Source organism: Cyrtonyx montezumae, unplaced genomic scaffold (assembly GCF_038088225.1).
Source record: "Cyrtonyx montezumae isolate F1298 unplaced genomic scaffold, pur_monq_1.0 scaffold_36, whole genome shotgun sequence".
Taxonomy (NCBI): domain Eukaryota; kingdom Metazoa; phylum Chordata; class Aves; order Galliformes; family Odontophoridae; genus Cyrtonyx; species Cyrtonyx montezumae.
The window spans coordinates 8,705,593-8,724,732 of record NW_027072041.1 but is presented as its reverse complement, the minus strand read 5'-3'; the positions used below and the strand labels follow the sequence as shown (position 1 = coordinate 8,724,732).

Here is a 19,140-nt window from a genome sequence, read left to right as displayed (position 1 = left end):
ATTCCTTACAGAGCATTTTAGATCTGTATAAATCCTTCCAGTAAGCATTAGTCTGAGCACTCAAGGCTGGGGAAGAATTGCTTCTGTGTATATGATTAAGTCCGAACAGTTAAAATAGACTTGTTTATAAACAATTAAGTATGCTGGGTCAAGTGCAATCCCAGTGTCATCAGTGATGGTTTCTTAGGCCTGCCACAGATATAATTCTCCAGGCAACAATCTGAAAGTTATCATTCAGCTTCTGAGTAGCCCACATATGGCTGGCCCAAAGAGGGCCATTCAGAACCTCAAAGGCTCAGCTCTGACTTTTAGCTTTTATCAGTGCAAAATACAATGGCAAGGTAGGCTGTGGGTCTGCTTCTCCTCCACACTAACTAAAAGTGACAAGGTGGGGAAATGGTCCTTCTTGGTTTTCTCACTGTGCAAAATCAATTACTATACAAATTCATATTTTCATTCAACCCCTCTGACATTTGTCTTCCACATCATCTTTTCAGCCACATTTGTGTCTTTTTACTATCACCTTTTTCCACTTTTCTTTCCGTAATGAGCTGACTTACTTAGAACCTCTCACATCCATTATAGCACCCTCTTCACACACCCTCCTGTTTCTTCTCCCTCTCTCTTCTTCCTTTCTTCCAGGACAACAGCAGTCCTCCCTTGGTCTCAGAAGACTAACAAAGTAATGAGAGAGGGACAATAAAAAGAGTGTGACTGAAGAGGATGCAATGGAAAAATACAGTGTATCACTTGAATGAGGTATTTTGAAAGGCACTCAATGACTATCTAGGTTACCTAGAATTTCTCCAGGCCATGGTTCAGGCAGGACAAAATTCTGCCCTTGTTGTAAACTTCTGCTCCATTGGGCAAAAGTTTTGTTTGAGTGCTCATGTATAAGACCTGAGGATTAAACAGAGGTATACGAACAGGTAAGAAGACATCAGTCAGTACACTACCAAATGCTTATGCCAAACCTCAACTGCCTCTAGGAAGCTCAGATGATTACCTATCTTCTACCCTTTTTGCCTGTAGATTTTCTGTGGTAGGAGCTACTTTGTTGTTGTTGTTGTTGTTCTTCAAAATTCAAAACAAAGCAAAACATTCATCACTCAGAAAATGCCACCTTTATCTGTCAAGGCATTTGCAGACTGTTACTGTTAAGCTTGAGCATTCATTCTTAAGTGTAATTATGAAAATGTAAGTGAATCCAGTCTCACTAAAATACAGAACAGAGACATGCCCTCAATCACAGAAGTACAGTTCATTCTTCAAATGCAAGTCAAGAAAGCCTAGCCTTTGGTGCTCACTGGTGTCCTTGCAAAAACAAATAGAGCCAGTGATTACTCTTCTGTATATTTTTCCAAGTCCTGAAATGAAATCATGCTTGTTTTATAGTGAAAAAGTACCATGAGGTGCCAAGTTTCCAGAATAACAAAATATAAGAGAAATCTGGTTTGTATGTTTACTAATTGCTATGTTTGCCTTTTGAAAGAAGAAACAATGAACAGAGAAGACATTTCTCAGCTGTTAAGTAAAATAACACTCATCAAACAATTCTTGTGTCTATCGTTCTCTGCCCTGTCAAGCACCACCTGGACATAAAGGCAGTCTCCTTTCAGGAATCCCACAAACAATGGCACAGAGGTGGCACTGTCCTTCTATGGACACCAGCACAATTAGGGTGGATAAAGAAGAGATCTTCATTTTTTCTAAGAAGAATTCACTGATAACAAGATACAGAGAATGTGCTTGAAGATGTATAGTAGCTTATCTCACAGGATACAAGTCCATCATTCACAAACTAGCAGATTGGCCATGGATTGCCTTCTGTAAGCCATTAAAACCTGATAGCCCCTATTCCATTCATGAAGTTACACATGTGGGAGCGAACAGCAAATGCTGCCAACTACACAACTTGCCATGTAGTAAGTATGTCATTGTGGTAAGATGACTGAACAAGACCTCAGTTGCTCACACTCACAGCAGTTCACTTACCCTATAGTAGTCTGTACTGTACACGTCTCTAGACATCCCAAAATCCCCAATCTTCACCAGTAGGTTCTCACCAACCAGGCAATTCCGGGTAGCAAGGTCCCGATGCACGAAGTGCTGTGATGCCAGGTAAACCATACCAGCTGCAATCTGCTGGGCAATGTGAAGCATCTGGGACTGTGTCAGCTCAGCTGGTCGGTTGCCTTCTGCCATTAGTACTGCATCTGGTCCATGTGCCCTGCACCAAAATACAATCTGATTTAGTGACAGACCACTTGTGAGATACAGAGGTGAAAGACATCGGTGAGCCTAAAACCAGAGAAGTGACTTACTTAAGTAAAATAATAAAAAGTGCTATGGAGTCCTTGGTAAAATAGCAAAAATTCATCTCTTGGATTTTTTCATTTACTGTTTTTCTTCACTGTGTGAAAGACAGGTGATTTGAAGAGAATTATACAACAGGGATATATGTTGCTCATGGAAATAAGGCAGATTGGTTCATAGCAGTAACCCTCTGTCTTAAACCACCACATCTCTTGTAACTTGAAGATATAGTTATCAACATTCCTATACACTATTTTATGATGAGCATCACTAACCAATCGCTAGCCAATTAGTGAGGCAATCATTCATCATTTAATTTCACTGAATAACACTTTCTATCCATCTTTCCTTCTGGGTTTTCAGAAGCGTTTTTAATTCTATTCCTGCAGACTATTCATTTCATTCCAAGAGGGCACCTCTGCCATCCTCTCCCCAGCTATTTTGGAAAAATATTCTACAACCTGTTTTAACTTTCTCTCAGAAGTCCTTCCTTCCTCCAAAGAAGAGTTTCAGAGAATCACCTTTCTAATCAATAAAGGTGAGGCCTTAATTCATCCCTAAGGGAAGGGCACAGGAGTTTGGGAAAGAGTTGCAAATTAATCAAAATCTATGAGATTAAATCTGACATTGCCTATTAGAAATATGTTATTAAAATTGCCCCAAGGGAAGAACTTCAAGAGCAGAGTGACAGATGTAAGAAAGAAATGAAAGAAGGTATGTAGCATTGCTGGCATTGCATCTGATATCAGGTAAAGAAATTAACCACACTTTCTTTGCCACAGGTGCAGTCAGCCACTGAATTGGTTTGAGTAAGGGGAAATAAACAGGAAGTCATGAAGCCTTCAACCAGAATGTTTTATCAAAAAGCACTGCACCTTTTAATTGCGCTGATTCTTCCTAATGACTTCTCTCAGATATGAAGATCCAAATTACTAAATTAGAGAGCTCTACTTTTTTTCACTAGCTTCCTTGGTCTGTTTGTAATGAAACTTTTGGATTATTTTCAACAGTCCGATCTATTTTGCTTTTACTGTGCTGTGGCTTGTAAATGACATGCTCCTCAGTGTCTACAACAGCCAGTTACACTGATAACACACTTCCCTGGATCCACATTAACGGTCAATGCCCTGAACAAGCACAGGGCAGGAATGACTTCGAGGCAGGGGACCTAGATTTGAAACAGCGATTGGCTGCACACAGATAGCAAGACTTATTTGGGTTAAATTTCAGATTCATTTTTCCCATCAGCCTTTGGTGGCGCTGCAGGGTAAGAAATACAGGCTGTTGCAGCCCACGAATCACTCTCTGATCTGCTGCACAAGCTCCATCAGATGGGAGAGGAATGACAAATTGGAGCTTAGGTTAAACAGCTTGTCCCAGCATAATTATTCTATGTTCTAAAGACCGGGGCTGATTAATAATTAAAAAATAAAAATAAAAAGAGAGAGAGAGAGAGAGACAAGACCTAATGGAGGACGTATATTGTCTGCTAAACTACCTTTCTGTACAATTCAAAGGGAGTTAGGAGGTAAGAAAAGACCAATTAAAAAAAATCAAATGAAAGAATAAGTATTTCTTCTAATGTCAAAGAATCAGCAGCCAATCCGGCTTGTTCTAATGGAAATTCAGTGTTTTGAAAAAGTGCTGGGCTGGCATCGTTGGAAACTGCTGATCCACAGCAGAGGTACAAGCAGGCAAATGTAAATGTCCCAACATTGCTCTCACAATACAGTTCAATCCTTTGCCAAAGAGACAATCAGTCTGGGAAAAGTAGTGCTTGATCTGCATCCCCAGTTCAGGATCTGGTCTCTCTGCCAGCCCCAGCAGCCCTTCCAGTAAGGGAGGATGCTAGTTGATGTCATTTGCTTTTACACACTGTGACTGTTTGTTCACTGGAGATTACAAGGATAGCAAACTCATTTCACAAAGGCTTAAAAAAATGGTGACACAAGCGATTACTAGCACTTTCAGTAAGACAGAAAACCTGAACCCGATTAAAGGCACATTAGATTGTTCTACAGCTTTGTCTGTGGCATGCATTTAAGTGACATCTTTCCAAAATGGCGGTGCCCCTACCATGAGAGATCTCAATACACTGAAAGGTTTTTGATGGAAATGACACAGAAGACCTTGAAAGAACAGTCCCTTATGCAAATATTTTTACGTATGAGCAGAAGCTGTCTCTTAACTGCTTATTTTTATGTCAATGAATACACACTGGTGGAAATGGCACACACACAAGACCAGTGTTCAAAGCTTGATGATTCGTGAGTTATCTATTATATTGAACCTTAGATATCATCTACATATTTATGACTTCTTTACTGCCAAAATTCAGTCTATGATGTACATTCCTCAACATCTTTATGAAACAAAGCTCTACTCCAGAGCCCAAGATGTAGCATTTTACACTGCACTGAAGTTTTTGGCTCACACTTTTCTTGCCACACACTAATGGTACTCATACCAAAACACTGGGAGGAGAGAAGAGAAAAGAGGATACGTTTCTGAAGTTTTTAGATGCCTACAGTTCGTGATAGGTGTTAAGTGGGATCTTTCAAAGTGCTACCAGAAAACAGTTCCTACCACAAGCCTTATAACCAGACATTTTTGAATATACTGAAATACACTGGAAACAATTTTGCTTGGTTTCAGTTCCTTCAGTGTAAAGTGTATTTCCAAACGTGTAAGGAAACAGTGAACTCCATATCACAGTACACAAAATGACTGTTACACAGATTTGCACTTTTAGGTGTCTGAATTTTTCATGGGAGTTAATTTGGCATTAAATACCAGTAGCTTCCTTCACTGCCCACTTCTATCTCCCTAGAACAATACATGGTAGATTTACCTGAGGAATTTGTTTAGATCTCCATGCTTCATGTACTCAAAGACCATGATGAGTGGATCACCCTCAACACAGACACCATAGAACTTGACAATGTGCTCATGTTGCAGGTTAGTCAGCAGCTCTGCCTCACGGTGGAAGTCCTTGCGGGCATTGTCACTGGCATCCTTCAAAGTCTAGAGAAGAAAATGAGAATGTAAGAAAGGAGAGATGTTCACAGAAAGTAGTGAACAGGTGGGATGGCACTGTAAGGGTTATATAAGGACAATGCTGCATAAAGGATGGAGAGATTATATTCTTAGTAACATTTTAGAAACGCAGGTGTGATGTCTAAATGCACTGAAATGAAGGCAGTACAATTTATGTTCCCCTGCCTCATGTCATCCCAAACAACACTCTAATGTAAGAATATGTAGGAATACTCATAATCATGCTTTTCCAAACACAGGCAGTCTTATAAAAAGTACACCAGTAACCAGCTGATTCATATTGTTTAGCATTTAACTCAGGCAAAATCCCATTATCCTGTTGGTATTTACCTCTGGTTTATGTTCCTCCCAGTAAAGCTCTGCTTGCATAAAATACTTAGTAGGAATGTGGGTGCATTTCTTATGCATCAATGTTATTGTTGCTGTTTATTTTTGTCCCCGTGTGTGCTATGTATTTGTCAAATTTGTAGAAGGAAGACAAGACCATATATCCAAAGACAGTTTCAAATCTCTTCCAAAGAAGTACATTTCATGAGTATGGAAACACTTTCATGCATGAAAATAAAAGCAAATTCTGTCACAAATTAAGTTAGTAATAATCGCAATTGACAAGAAACCATTACTGTTCTCTACCTTCAGTGATTTTACTATATTAATTCAAACAACATTTTTAAAACAGTATGAGAACATTAGCAGGTTACCAATGTTCAAAAATTACTATTCACAAAAACTGAAGGCTAGGCTCTCAACCTCTGTATTTTAACTACTTGCATAATTTAAACAAAGGAAGGTAAGAGAAAACTAACAGTATTATCTTAACTGATAACAGTTTATGCTAGTTATCCAGCCACACTGTTTTCTACTCTGAATTCATAAAGAATGGAACCAACCATGCTCATCAGAACAGATACAGAGCAAGTTGATGCTATGCAGTCATTATGCCAACAATCCTAGTTTCTTGCTATTAATATTCATGGTTTTATCACAGTTTTTCTTTAGCAGAGACAATTCAGTCCTTTCTTCTAATATTAAACATATGCATGTATGCATATGAGGGACTAGGGACTAAAACACATCTGTTAAAAAACACTTGTTTTACTTATGAAATGGTAACCATAGGTCTCAAAAAAGAACAGGTAGCATGACAAAGTGCAAGGGAGACTGAGTGGCCATTTGTCAGATTTGGGGGCTATTCCCTGTGAATTTCATGCTCTGTGGATCCTAGGGGCAACAGAAGCCATGCCACAAATGACACTTCCCTCAAGGACTCATTTATCAGTTTCATGTATCTTCGGGCACATAACCTTTCTTCCACAAATTTTACCAACAATGATGCAAGGATTTGGATCACCATACCATCACAAGCTGTGACACATTAGCATAAACAGCTATATCATATAAAAGGAGTATCAAGTTTGCTCCTCAAATATAATCACCACAAAATCATATGCAGATCAAATGAAGAATGAAACTGAAATGTCTTCCAATTGTTGATGCCTTAACATGATGCAGGCACCAACTCTCAGTCCAACTTATGCAGTATGATGAAAACACTGAGAATAATTCTGTTGTCAATTGAGTCTCCTATGGTGGTTTCATATATAAAGCCATTGGACTATAATTCTTCTCAGCAAGAGAAACAGAAAAACAATTCATATTAAAAACATTTTTAAATTATAGCAATGTAGGGAAAAAACTGATATAGAGAAGCACAAGCTTATACTGTCTCTAGCATGCTCTTTCCTCAGAAAGACTGTAAAAATGCTGACAGCTCCTGCCCTGTGAGGATGGCATATAGTATATTTCAGGAGACTCTTTTTATCTCATATGAACAGCAAAATTATCATATGACAGAGCAGTTGCCATGGCAATTACACATTTTCTGTCAAATAGGAAAATACAGAAAGGTCTAAAACCCTAGTAAAACTCAGACAGGGTTTCTACTACCAAGGGGCAACCTGATGTTCTGTTACCTTTCACTGCAAGGTCCTCTCATTTCCTTTTAATTATTTCACACAACACACAGAATAGACACAATGCATGAGAGAGAGATGACATAGGCAAGGAGGAAAGTAAAACAATTAATAAGCAAGTGACATTTACACAGAAATTACACTGCAGAATGCATTTAGCTTGTTCACAATGTAAGAGAGAAAAAAATAAAATAAAACCGTAAGAGCACAAGGCAGAACAAAGACATATTCATTAGTGCCATTACTGACAAGTAAGCCAAAGCTCCGCATTCAAAGCACTCTTAGCAGTCAATGGGAGTTTATCCTGAGCAGGGACTGAGATACAATCACAAGTACTTTTCCAATCATCAGGCTGCTGGGTCACCAGCTAAGGAAGGGTGGCATGCTCTCTTGAGCAAGAGGCCCACCTTGGCTGGTACAGGAGCTCTGAGTTCAGCCCTGTGGCAGTTGGACTGCACTCTGTGTTTATTTTCCTCCATCAAGTCCTTTTGTAGATATCAATGTAGAAAACGGTGCAGTGCAGCAAGCACAAATCACTAGCTCCTCAATCAACTCTGACAACACAGAACTGGATCCATGCAAAGGTTAGGGGAAAAGTATAGACACCTGACTCACACCAGCACCAGTATGATCTGCTAAGGAACCTCTCATGACAGCCTTTCTTTTCACTGTCTCAGCCTTCCACTGTGAAATGCTTATTGCCTCCCAACACAATAGAATAGCTGAGATTTGAAGAAGAGTTGGAAATCTCTGGTTCTCCTCTGCAGTGTCATGGAAATGTTCCTCAACTTACAACCCCAGGCCTGGAGAAGCACAGGGCAAATCCCATGTCTTCCACTCCTAGGGCATCAAGAGGCTAAATGTGCATTTCAGGTAATCCTTACCTCCAGGTCCAGTCAGCTTAAACAAGAGCAAAACTGCACCTTGGGAAGCAATCCTAGGAATAGACAATACCCAGAGCTTGAACAACCACTGTGGCATAGCAAAACTGGCCAACAGTGAAATGATAACTTTTCTGGATAGACTGGATTGGTGGCCTCAAGGCAAACCACATGATTTTCAACCAGCCCAAGTGGCAGGTCCTGCATTTTGGTCACAGCAACCCCAAGCAACCCTACAGTCTTGGGGAAGAGTGGCTGGAAAGCTGCCTGATGGAAAGGGACCTTGCTGTGCTGATGGACAGTTGGCTGAATATGAGCCAGCAGTGTGCACAGGTGGCCAAGAAGGCCAACGGCATCCTGGCTGTATCAGGAATGGTGTGGTGAGCAGCACGAGGGAACTTATCCTCCCCCCATACTCAGCACTGGTGAGGCCCCACCTTGAGCACTCTGTTCAGTTTTGAGTACCTCAGTACAGAAAGGACATTGAAGTGCTGGCATGTGAAGGGCAACAAGGCTTGTGAAGGGCATGGAGGATATGCCCTGTGAGGAGTGACTGAAGGAGCTGTAGCTGCTTAGTCTGGGGAAGAGGAGGCTGAGGGGAGACATTATTGCTGTGAGAACGGGGTTGGTCTCTTCTCACTAGTAACAGGTGACAGGACAAGGGAAAATGGCCTTAAGTTGCACCAGGGGAGGTTTAGGTTGGATATAAGGAAAAACTTATTTACAGAAAGGGTTGTTAGGCACTGGAATAGGCTCCCCAGGGATGTGGTTGAGTCACCATCCCTGAATGTATTTAAAATCCATTTGGATGTGGTGCTCAGGTACATGATTTACAGGTGGGTTGTTGGAGTTAGGGTAGCATGGTTAGGTTGAGGTTGGACTTGATGATCTTGAAGATCTTCTCCAACCTGAGCAATTCTATGATTCTGTGATTCTATGATTCTTTTTGCCATCCTCTGTTCTCTAAACATGTCTGCAATAAATGGTATGCTGGTTTGATTTGAAAACTCACCTGAGAGTGAGGCTAATCCTATGACCAGCTTGTCCTGTGATGAAGCTCTGTGTTCATAGATTTTCTTTGCAAGTCAGCAGTTCACAGAATTACAGAATCATAGAATCTTTTGAGTTGGAAGGGACCCTCAAAGCCCAGCTAGTCCAACTCCCTTGCAATAAATAAGGACGCCTACAGCTAGATAAGGTTGGTTAGAGCCCTGTCCAGCCTTTCTTGCATGTCTCCAAGGTTGTAGCATTCACCACATCTATGAGCAGCCTGTTCCAGTGCCTCACCACTCTCATTATAAAAAAATTTCTTCTTTATATCCAGTCTCCTCTCTTTTAGATGGAAACCATTTCCCCTCATCCTGTCACAGCAGACCCTGCTGAAGAGTCTTTCCTTTTCTTTCTTATACATCACCCTTAGACAGTGAAAGGCTGCTGTCAGGTCTCCTCGGAGTTTTCTCTTCTCCAGGCTGAACAGCCCCAGCTCTCACAGCCTGTCCTCCTAAGGTAGGTGTTCCATCACAGAATGGCTTAGTTTGGAAGGGACATGAAAGCCTATCTGGTTACAACACCCTGCCATGGGCAGGATTGCAACTCAGTAGATCAGGCTGCCCAGGACCCCAGCCAATTTGGTTTTAAACACCTCCAGGGATGGGACATCCACAGCTTCTGTAGGCACCCTGTGCCAGTGCCTCACCACCTTCTGAGTAAAAAATGTCCTCCTAACATCTAACTTGAGTCTCTCCTCTCTTAATTTAAAATTGTTCCCCAGGCCATCTTACTCCTTTTCCAAATAGCAGAAAAGCTCAAGCATTTGAGGTTGTTTATGCTAAACCTACTTCTTATCTTCCTAGATATCTCTGGAACTCTTAACTCCCAAGCAATTTACTACAGCATCATCAGCATCTCAGATACTAGCCTGTTGATGAGGAAAACGATGCATGTTGGCTCAGATGTGAAGATGCTCAGGCCAGTGTTTTGGTGTACTTGTATAAAATCATACAGTTGCACGGCAGTCAGCCGTCAAGAACAGCAGTGTTGCCAAGATCCAATCACACGTGGGTGTGGATGTGGATGTGCTTCCTATCTCCCTGAGTCCCCTGGCACTTCCTCCCTTATCACCAAACATATGCTCCTACTGGGCTCTTCTTCATGGAGAAAATTTTGCTGTAGTTTTGTTAAGGGGGTTGAAGCTCTCTAAAGCCTTCGCTCTGAAGCTACCCTTGGCTGCTGGTATCCAGATTTGCTGCTCTGAGGTAAAAAAATTACACATTTTCAATATCAAACCCTGTGCCAAATGGTGGAGCCTGGACACAGTCTTCTGCTTAGCTCTCTATGTGCAGTAACATTCCATCTCTATCAGCTCAGGATGCACCAAAAGTTCAAACTCTCAGTAAAGTGGGGACCAATCTAATCACCAAGTTTGCAAAAAAAAATTTCCTCTTAAGACAGTGATCAGAGTCTCATATTAAGAGGCAATGTAAGAAACTTTAAATGAGCATAATCTATCCACAAAGGTTATTTTCTACATGGTTACCTGTGCAATTTTTGATGCTAGAAAGAATGGATTTAGTCAAAAAAGAAAAATACAATAATAATAGTAATAGATAGATTTGTCAAAGACCATGATAGATTTGTCATCTAAACCCATGGGGACACTTCCCCTTTAAAGGCTGGATGCTCTTACTTGCCAATTATATTGAGAAAGTGCATCAGAGAGAGTGTAGAACAGCATTTAACTGTGGAAGTGCTAGTCTCCATTTGTTCATGACTTTCAAAGGGAGCAAGTGAATGGGAAGACTATTATTTTCCTATCAAGAACTTCCCCAAAGTGATAGAGAGGAGGAAATTTCCACTCTAGTTTCACCAAAAAATACAATATAAAATTCATTCCGTTTTGTCTTCCTCTGTCTCATATTTTCTTCCCTCAGGACCTCATTTTTCTTTATATGACTCATATTTCTCCTCATATTGACTAGACAATTCAAACTATCTAAAACCTGGTAAATTTGGCAAAGCCAGAAAAACCTGTTATTTCTGATGGCGCAAGAAAATGCTCTACAAATCCATCCTCTTTTCATATTCTCTCACTGCCAGATCCTGTGTCTTGTTTCCATTTACAAAAAGATGATGTACTTGGTCTCTTTTATGGTATAGTTTCATCCAGAATGTACTCATGGCTGCCTAATTGAGGCTGTTCACACAAGATTGTCTTCTGATTCCTAAGCACAATCCAAATTCTAAATCTGTATTCACCCTGCATTTAATGAGATACCTCAGAATGTTGAACACCTTGTTCAGCTTTCAGCAGAACAACAGATGGAGATAGGAGATTGTTGCCAGGGGGACTGAAAACTCCGAGTGTAGTTTCACAGGTACTGTTTGCTAGTGTAGCTAAGGATGATGACTGACCCTTAGTCTATCCATTTCAGGGGACTAAAAGGTTTTGGTACAGTAAAGCCATTTTGGTGTCTGAACTCTGAGACTATACTGGAAATCTTCCTCCTTTGGACTACATTTTGGAAGAGCTGACTGAAGATACAAAATTAAGAATTATTCCTCCAGGTCTGAAATGTGATTTCTGGATTTCCACACAGACAGTGTTTAACAGTACATTAAAATACTACTCACAGTTTTGTAGTAACATTCCTGGCAGTTATATTAATGGAAATTACCCAAAGATAATTTCAGTGGCTGATTAAAAGAATCACAATTATGAAAAAAAGGCCACCTTTGACTGGCAGTTATATGCACAACTATCCACTCAGATGGTTATAGATTATTTTGTTAGACACACAAATGTAAGTCATGTATTTTTAATAGCCCAGGCATTATTTTTCACTAATCATATTTTAAATAAATCATAAAAGATTTTGCCCTTCTGTGACACCGTCTGTTTTTCCCCTTTTCCTTATGAAATTCAGCTTTTATTTTATAATCTACAGCAAGATCAAGTATCACATTCTCTTAACACTCCATTAGCCTTGTGAACCCTTCCACATATATCAGAGGAGTTAAACTGGGCTACAGAAAAGGCAAATATGATCATTTACAAATAAAATAGGATTAGTTGCAACCATGAATTAATGATGGAAACCCTAGACTCTTTTACCTTCACTGCCACCAAGATCTTGTCCTGTTCGGGACAGAGGTTGTAACATTCTGCAAGAAACACTTTTCCAAAGGCTCCTTCTCCCAGTTCTCTTTTAAGAACGATATTATGGCGCTTGATGTGCTGAACAACTGCAAAGAGAAGACAAAACAGAAGACAAAATGAGCGGCAGGGGTAAGGGCCCAAGCTGACAGATAGTTGGAGAAAGGTCTGCCTGAAGAACACACTGCACGCAGTGGAAAGAATCAATGTGCCCATGCATGATTTATTAACACCTTGCCAAGAAAGGCTCATTTAAATATATTTTTTATTTGGAGAGCAGTTCATTTCCTGGATAAGAAGATGCTGAGAATCACCTGGGAAAAACTTATGTATCATTGTATTTTGAAGACTGCTATAGAGCATACTGAACAGTCACTGCTGTTATACTTCTTGTTTGTTTTTTAAAAAACATGAATCAGGAAACATAAGAAACTTCTCTGATACCACTTCTAGTGTTGTACTTCTAACAATAGCTGAACCATGGCATCCAGAGTAAAAAATGTTTGGAAGAAAAAGTTTTAAAATTAACCTAACTCAGGAAAACAAAATGTGCTTTCAACTAAATCCAACTTACTCTCTGTGCAAAACCTATTCAACTGTTTTCTCTCAAGGTGCTGTACTGCCATTACTTTGAGATATAAATCTAGTTCTCCCAAACATGAATTACAATGTTGCTCTAAAGTAAAAGAAATAGAAGATGGACAAATGTTTTAGCCAGTGTCATGGACAGAGCCTTAGCGGAATGCTGCCCAGAAGCAATTGATTGAAACATTAAAGTCCTTGAGCACTTTTGTTCATCTCATTTCACATTCTCCTTCCAATGCAAGCTTCCATTAAAATATTTAATATTTAAAAGACTACCAAATTTTCTACAATGCACCACCAACTCAGTGTTTCACCTAAATAAAGCATCCGCAAGGTCAGTTTATCTGGCCTAATAAACAGACTGGACAGTTCTTGTTGCTGAAATTGTACAAAACAGACAGCATTTTCTGATATGTTTAACCAAAGCACACTTAGCTGCTTTTTGAAAGAATGAAATTCAACCCTGCATGCTCAGAGCCTATTTGCAACTTATATCCTGAATGCAATGGAGTAAATAGCATTGCACAGGCATCATAGCACCCTCTGCCAAGGCACACATCTCCCATTAACTGCTTAACTGCAGAGATCAGGGCTGATCCTTGTCATCAGTGTCGGATATATTCACATGTAGACAATGCCCTGACTCTAAATGGCCACATGCCTGTTCCAAACCAGGTGACCATTAACTCAGAAACTATACTGCCCCATTACTAGAGGATGGAAAATGGAGCGCTGCTAATATTGGTGGTGAGAAGAAAGGGCACATCCTGTTCCCACCAATATAAACAGTGTTTGAAGTGGGCCCACGGTCCCACAGCGAGGAACTCCTATATCCTGCACCCCGAGCTGTGGAGAACACCCAAGAGCTTGTAAATTGCACATGAAAGAGGGAGGCTGGTGCCAGAGAAGCAAGTGCTTCTTAGTCCCCCTCTGGCACCTCTATGCTTGCCTGGGGAGCACAATGTGCTTGGGGAGCCATGTCAGCTCCTAGCTGCTGTGAGAAGGCCCTGTTGACATCAGACTAAGCCCATTCAGGTGGTGGCAGCTGGGAGGCTGTTCAAGACCATGCAGCCAAGATATTCAGTTCCATAATACCAATATAATCACCTTAGAATGTCCACAAAACCCATCAGCTTTGGTAGCAGAGTACAGTTGAAATTTTCTCCTACTGACATCAGCAGCAAAGCCCTGTGTCTGCAGAGGGGAAGGGGGTCTTTCATTTCATTCTTCTTGCACCTACCAGAAACCTGGTAATGACCACATATGACTTTCTAGGTACTGCTCATGTTCTCCCCACTTTGAACACCAAAAACCAATGAAGTTTGCCTTAGCAGCAAAAAGACATTTGTCAGGTTCCTGAAAGTCTCCACAACCAACAGTGTGAAAATAAGTAAGAAACTTATCAAGTATTTCCCTATAGTATACTTACAGATGCTTAATGCTCTGACATAAACCAAGCGTTTGAATAAACAACCTGTCCCATATCAAACTGTCAAAAGTAAAACATTGCAAGCCAAGGAAGAGCTTTGCTCAGAGTTTAATCACAACCTGTTGTGCTTTAGCAATCTGTTACCTTTCTGAGCTGAACCAAGTTAGGGAACAAATAATGACAGTAAATGTGACTAAATGGGCACAGATTAAATACAAAAACAATGTAAGCTAATCAAACACATGTGATGTGATAAAAATATAAACTAAGGGAGAAATCCATTTAGCACACTCAGATCTGCAGCCATTATGACACTTTATTCAGTAAGAAGAGATTCCAGAAGGAGATACACTAAAAAATGCAAGTCAAAATCTGCTTTCAGTTAATATCAGGATAAAGCCAATATTTTTCCCTAAAGTCCAAGAGATTATCCTGGATTTATATTGAAGAAACAACATAAAATTTGTCCGAAGAGGTGGCATGACTGTATTACCAAAGAAGTGGTCTCAGAACATTGTTTCACAAGCAAAGATACACAAATACTCAAAGGGTGGTTACATATTTTCCTCTTCTTTTTACTTTAAATGGTACTTGTGCTTGAGCTTCCACTTGTGCTTTTAAAACCATGTTATCCCTGGTTTAAAAGATATTCTTTGATTACTGTAAAAAATGTGTTACATTAAGGGAAGAGTTAAGTCAAGTTGAAATACTTAAGAGAAAAATGAAACCCAAACTATGACGTGAGACTAAACAAACTAAACAAGGGTAAATGCTGAAAAGAGGCTACAGAATTAAATAATGTCCATAAAGCCTTGCCCAAAGAAGCAGCGGGCTTTCCAAGATGTCTGCAAGGAATAGGCTGGCAAGAAAAAAAAATACAGAATAGAGTTTTCTTCTCAAGGTCCCACAGGCTGTCCACAAGACAGTTGGACTTACAGTATCTCAGATGCTAACAAACAGCATGTCACGCTGTAAATGATGCACTCAGGCTTATCCTGCAAACACTATCAGCAGGCAGGCATGGGATTTCAGTCCCCAGGTAACCAGCCTTTGATGGTAAGGCCTAACAAAGAGGACCACAGCACATTCTGGAGTGGGTCCAATCAATATGGGCAGCTCAGAGACACCTCACCACATTGAATTCACTGAGCTGGATGTGGCTGATATCAGCCACAGACAGGAGGACATTCAGCAGCATAAATTATTAAAAAGATTCTGCATGTAATTAAACAGTGAAATGTTGTGACAAAGTAAAAATGTTTATCCCTTGGTTACAAAGCATAGGTCTGAACACTTTGCAACTACACGTGACCATTACACCACCTAAGCTGACCTGCACAGCATGAAACATACCATTAGATGACTTGCTCTTGTCAGGAAAATACTTTCTGAAAGGAGATGTGCCAGTCTTTATTAGGATGTCTGGGCTATTCACTTGCCCTAATTGTGTAATCATTTTCCTTAATAATAAATATCCAGACCTTTTTTTCTCTGAAGTTTAGCTTGTTTGGCCCTTGAGTTTCAGTAAACTTTCTCTGCTTGCATGAGCACCCTTTTATGGTCCACTACAAAATATCAATACTATTATTTGTGTGGTACTGGTAAGGAAAAGAAATGGAAGCCCGTCTCAGGTAAGCATTTTATCTAGTTTGCCAGTCATTTTTATGGCCCTTCTGTGGAATGATTTTCAATATCCTTTAAAAATATAGTTTCTTTTTTATTTTATTTTTTATTTTTATCTGAATGGAAGACACATTCTAGTATCACTTCCTACTGAGTTATGATACAAACTTAAAAATCAGCCCCCTTTGAACATCAAAAATTACACTAGCCCTTTTAAGGCTATTTTTCCTAAAGAGCACAAAAATTACAAAGTTATGTGGGATACAACATGTGTCACAGTATGAACGTCTTGCTCAATTGCAGTATCACCAGTGCCAGTTTCAGATACATTTTGACATATCTTACAGAAACATCTGAGCAGAGGAAAGTTTTCATGGAATGGGTGCATCAGGAATTCACTGCATGATGGATAGTAAGAGCTGGAGCAATGAGGCTCCATCCTCACTGCTCACTGAACTACCAACACTAGAAGATTTCATAGTGTTGCATGTCCACCTAAGTCATCTGCTAAGACTCTTCCAGGATAGTGTTAAAAATTTCACTAGCGATACACATATAGAACATACTGATAAAAACTGTTGTTCAAGGTGTCTCAAGAAGAGAAAAGAGATCTTCAAGATGTCAGATAATCAGACAAGGTAATATTATAGACATATTTACAACTGCATGAGAAAATGGCATCAGTAGGTAAAATCTGTGATGTGACATGAATTGTCATAGAAAGACATTTTTTGAAGTTTCGTCATTATCTATTCCCGTCGTTTTTCTTGCATTCACTACGACTCAGGTCTTTCTAAGATATTGCTAGAAAATAAAATAGGCATAAATGGCCGAGTAATTGCTCAGACTGTATACCAAATTTGAACAGAATCTGTCCATCACATAAAAGGCAGGGTGGAATTTCAGAGAGAATCATATAGCAGGAAGATACAAAATCACTACAGACAGCAGACAGCAAGTCTAGCCCAATGACCTTCAGATTCTGCAGCAGCAGCATTGCTGCAGTCCTGTGTGCTATTGGCAGAGTAGAAATTTTGGCATGCTAAGATATCTACTCTCTAACATGATAATAACATGGCAATAAAAACCACCAACTTCATAAAATAAAATAAAACAACGACTTGCCTGTCAGACTGCTTGCATGTAGAAATAAGTCAGCTCAGTACTGTGAATATACTTCTGATTATTTGCTGTGTTTAACCCATACAACATTAATTACTTATCATTCTACTTTTTTTTTATTTTTATTTTTTATTTTTTTTGTAGTGCTGCTGTTTAATTTTTACCATACAGCAGCAACAAATCCACCTGCAAGGTAAATATCCAGTTGTCAAAAGTGCAAACAAGCAAGAAGTCAGTTCTGACATATACAGTCTACATGTGAGACACTAATAATCTCTTTAATGAGATTAAAGTAAGCCAACAGAAAACCTGCTTCTTATGTACTCTAATGCAAATCAGAGATGCCAGTACAGGATGTAGAAAACAGAACATGAATGATCCAGAGGAACTACTAGGGCAGAGGGACACTTGATCTTTTCACTTTTTCACTACAAACATGGCTTCTGAAACAATTTGCATAGCTATCAGTGGCTTTCCCAGTCTTTCAGTTATTTAATGGGCTACCTGAAATAGGCAATTCCGTGGGCTGTGTCTTCCTTGGAAGAAGAGCTGCAGACATTTATGAAAAAAACAACCAGTAAGCACTCACTAGAATGGCATAATCCCCAGGAATTTCCTAAATGTCAGGAGCTATATGTGATGATAAACCTAATAAATCTGTGACTGTAGTTTAACCTTTCAGTGGCTTTGTTTACAACATAAATCCTCACAGGTTCTCTACTTTGAAGTTTCCATTGGCTTGTCTGGGAATTAAGTCTCCTACCATGACACAACACTGAAACTCCTGGGATGGTGGCCAGGTACCAGTCCTTCCCAAAGGACCTGGGGCACCACAGCTCTTGAGAACTATAAAATCATTATTCTGTAGCTATCATAGCACTTCACTGCAGCCAGCTTCACTGGCTGAAATTCATGTGTTTGCTGTCTTTTGTAGGCTTCCGTTTGACTTCTGGGTCAACAGAATCTTATTTGGCCAAAATCTTCTTGGTATCCTACAGACAGATACATTGACATATTCAATTTCAACCTTAAAACAAAATAAAAACTACATAATAGTAAGTTATAATAACAATGCTATTACTGTTTTAACTTAATGAGCCTTATGAGCTAAAGTCACCTTTCAGAAAAGCAATAATTGACAGTTTTTCCAGGCATGAATTTTACCTTTCAAGAACTAAGGTATGCAAGACTCTCAAGCCTCAGAACCCTGGCATTATTATTTTTTTATTTCAAAATATATATTTTCAATACTTATTTTTATTAAAATATGTATTAAATAAGGATTTGACAAGTTATGTGCTGAAACCATTGGGATATGTCAGAATAACTGAATTTGTCAGAGTATGTTCAAGATAGTAGGTATTATTCACTTTTTTTCTCTGTATTCTGCTTCCTGCTTACTAACAGTTTTTCAGCACAGTGCTGCAAATCAACCCTAAGCAGAAAACTGTGGTACATTTCTGATCAAACCCAGCCCTTGCAGATGCACGTGCACTTAATTTGTAAAAGCCAATCTCAATTCACTTATCCCAAAAGGTTACTGATTACAAAACGTAAAGACTACTGTGCAGGAGTTGCACTATAAAATGTCTGCTAGTATTATTTTATTGTGACAAATCTTGTCTGCCTTAAAAGTTTAAATCAGCTGGAGAGAATGATCTCATCACCACCCTTCTCTTAGCTCAGATCAGGAAATCCTTTCCCTCAGCACAACACTAATCTTTATGGATCTTTTGAGCCACAGGAAGAGAAGCACTCAGAAAAGGATAGGGAAGCACCATGGGGCACATTTTGTACAATAGATGCTTGTATGGGAGAAGTGCTAATAAACATACCACCTTCAAAGCATTAACTCTTTTCTACCTCTTTTCAGAAACCAGCATAATCTGAAAAGCATCCCAAAATGACAGTAAGAGAAGCAGGACCTGAAAGAAACATCACACATTCAAGGACTGAGCCACATTCAAGTTCTGCCTAAATCGGCTTAAAGGTGCAGTTCAA

General features: G+C 39.6%; 1 protein-coding gene across 2 annotated transcripts in view; it reads right to left on the bottom strand.

The window, feature by feature from the left end:
• Positions 1-19,140, bottom strand: part of NTRK2 (neurotrophic receptor tyrosine kinase 2) — a 203,253-nt gene that overhangs the window by 38,040 nt on the left and 146,073 nt on the right. For both annotated transcript variants that reach the window (XM_065745542.1, XM_065745535.1), the window contains 3 exons: positions 12,339-12,469; positions 5,168-5,340; positions 1,996-2,230 (listed from right to left, as the gene is read on the bottom strand). In XM_065745542.1, coding sequence (XP_065601614.1) covers positions 1,996-2,230; positions 5,168-5,340; positions 12,339-12,469 — 539 coding nt within the window. The remainder of the gene's footprint in view (positions 1-1,995; positions 2,231-5,167; positions 5,341-12,338; positions 12,470-19,140) is intronic.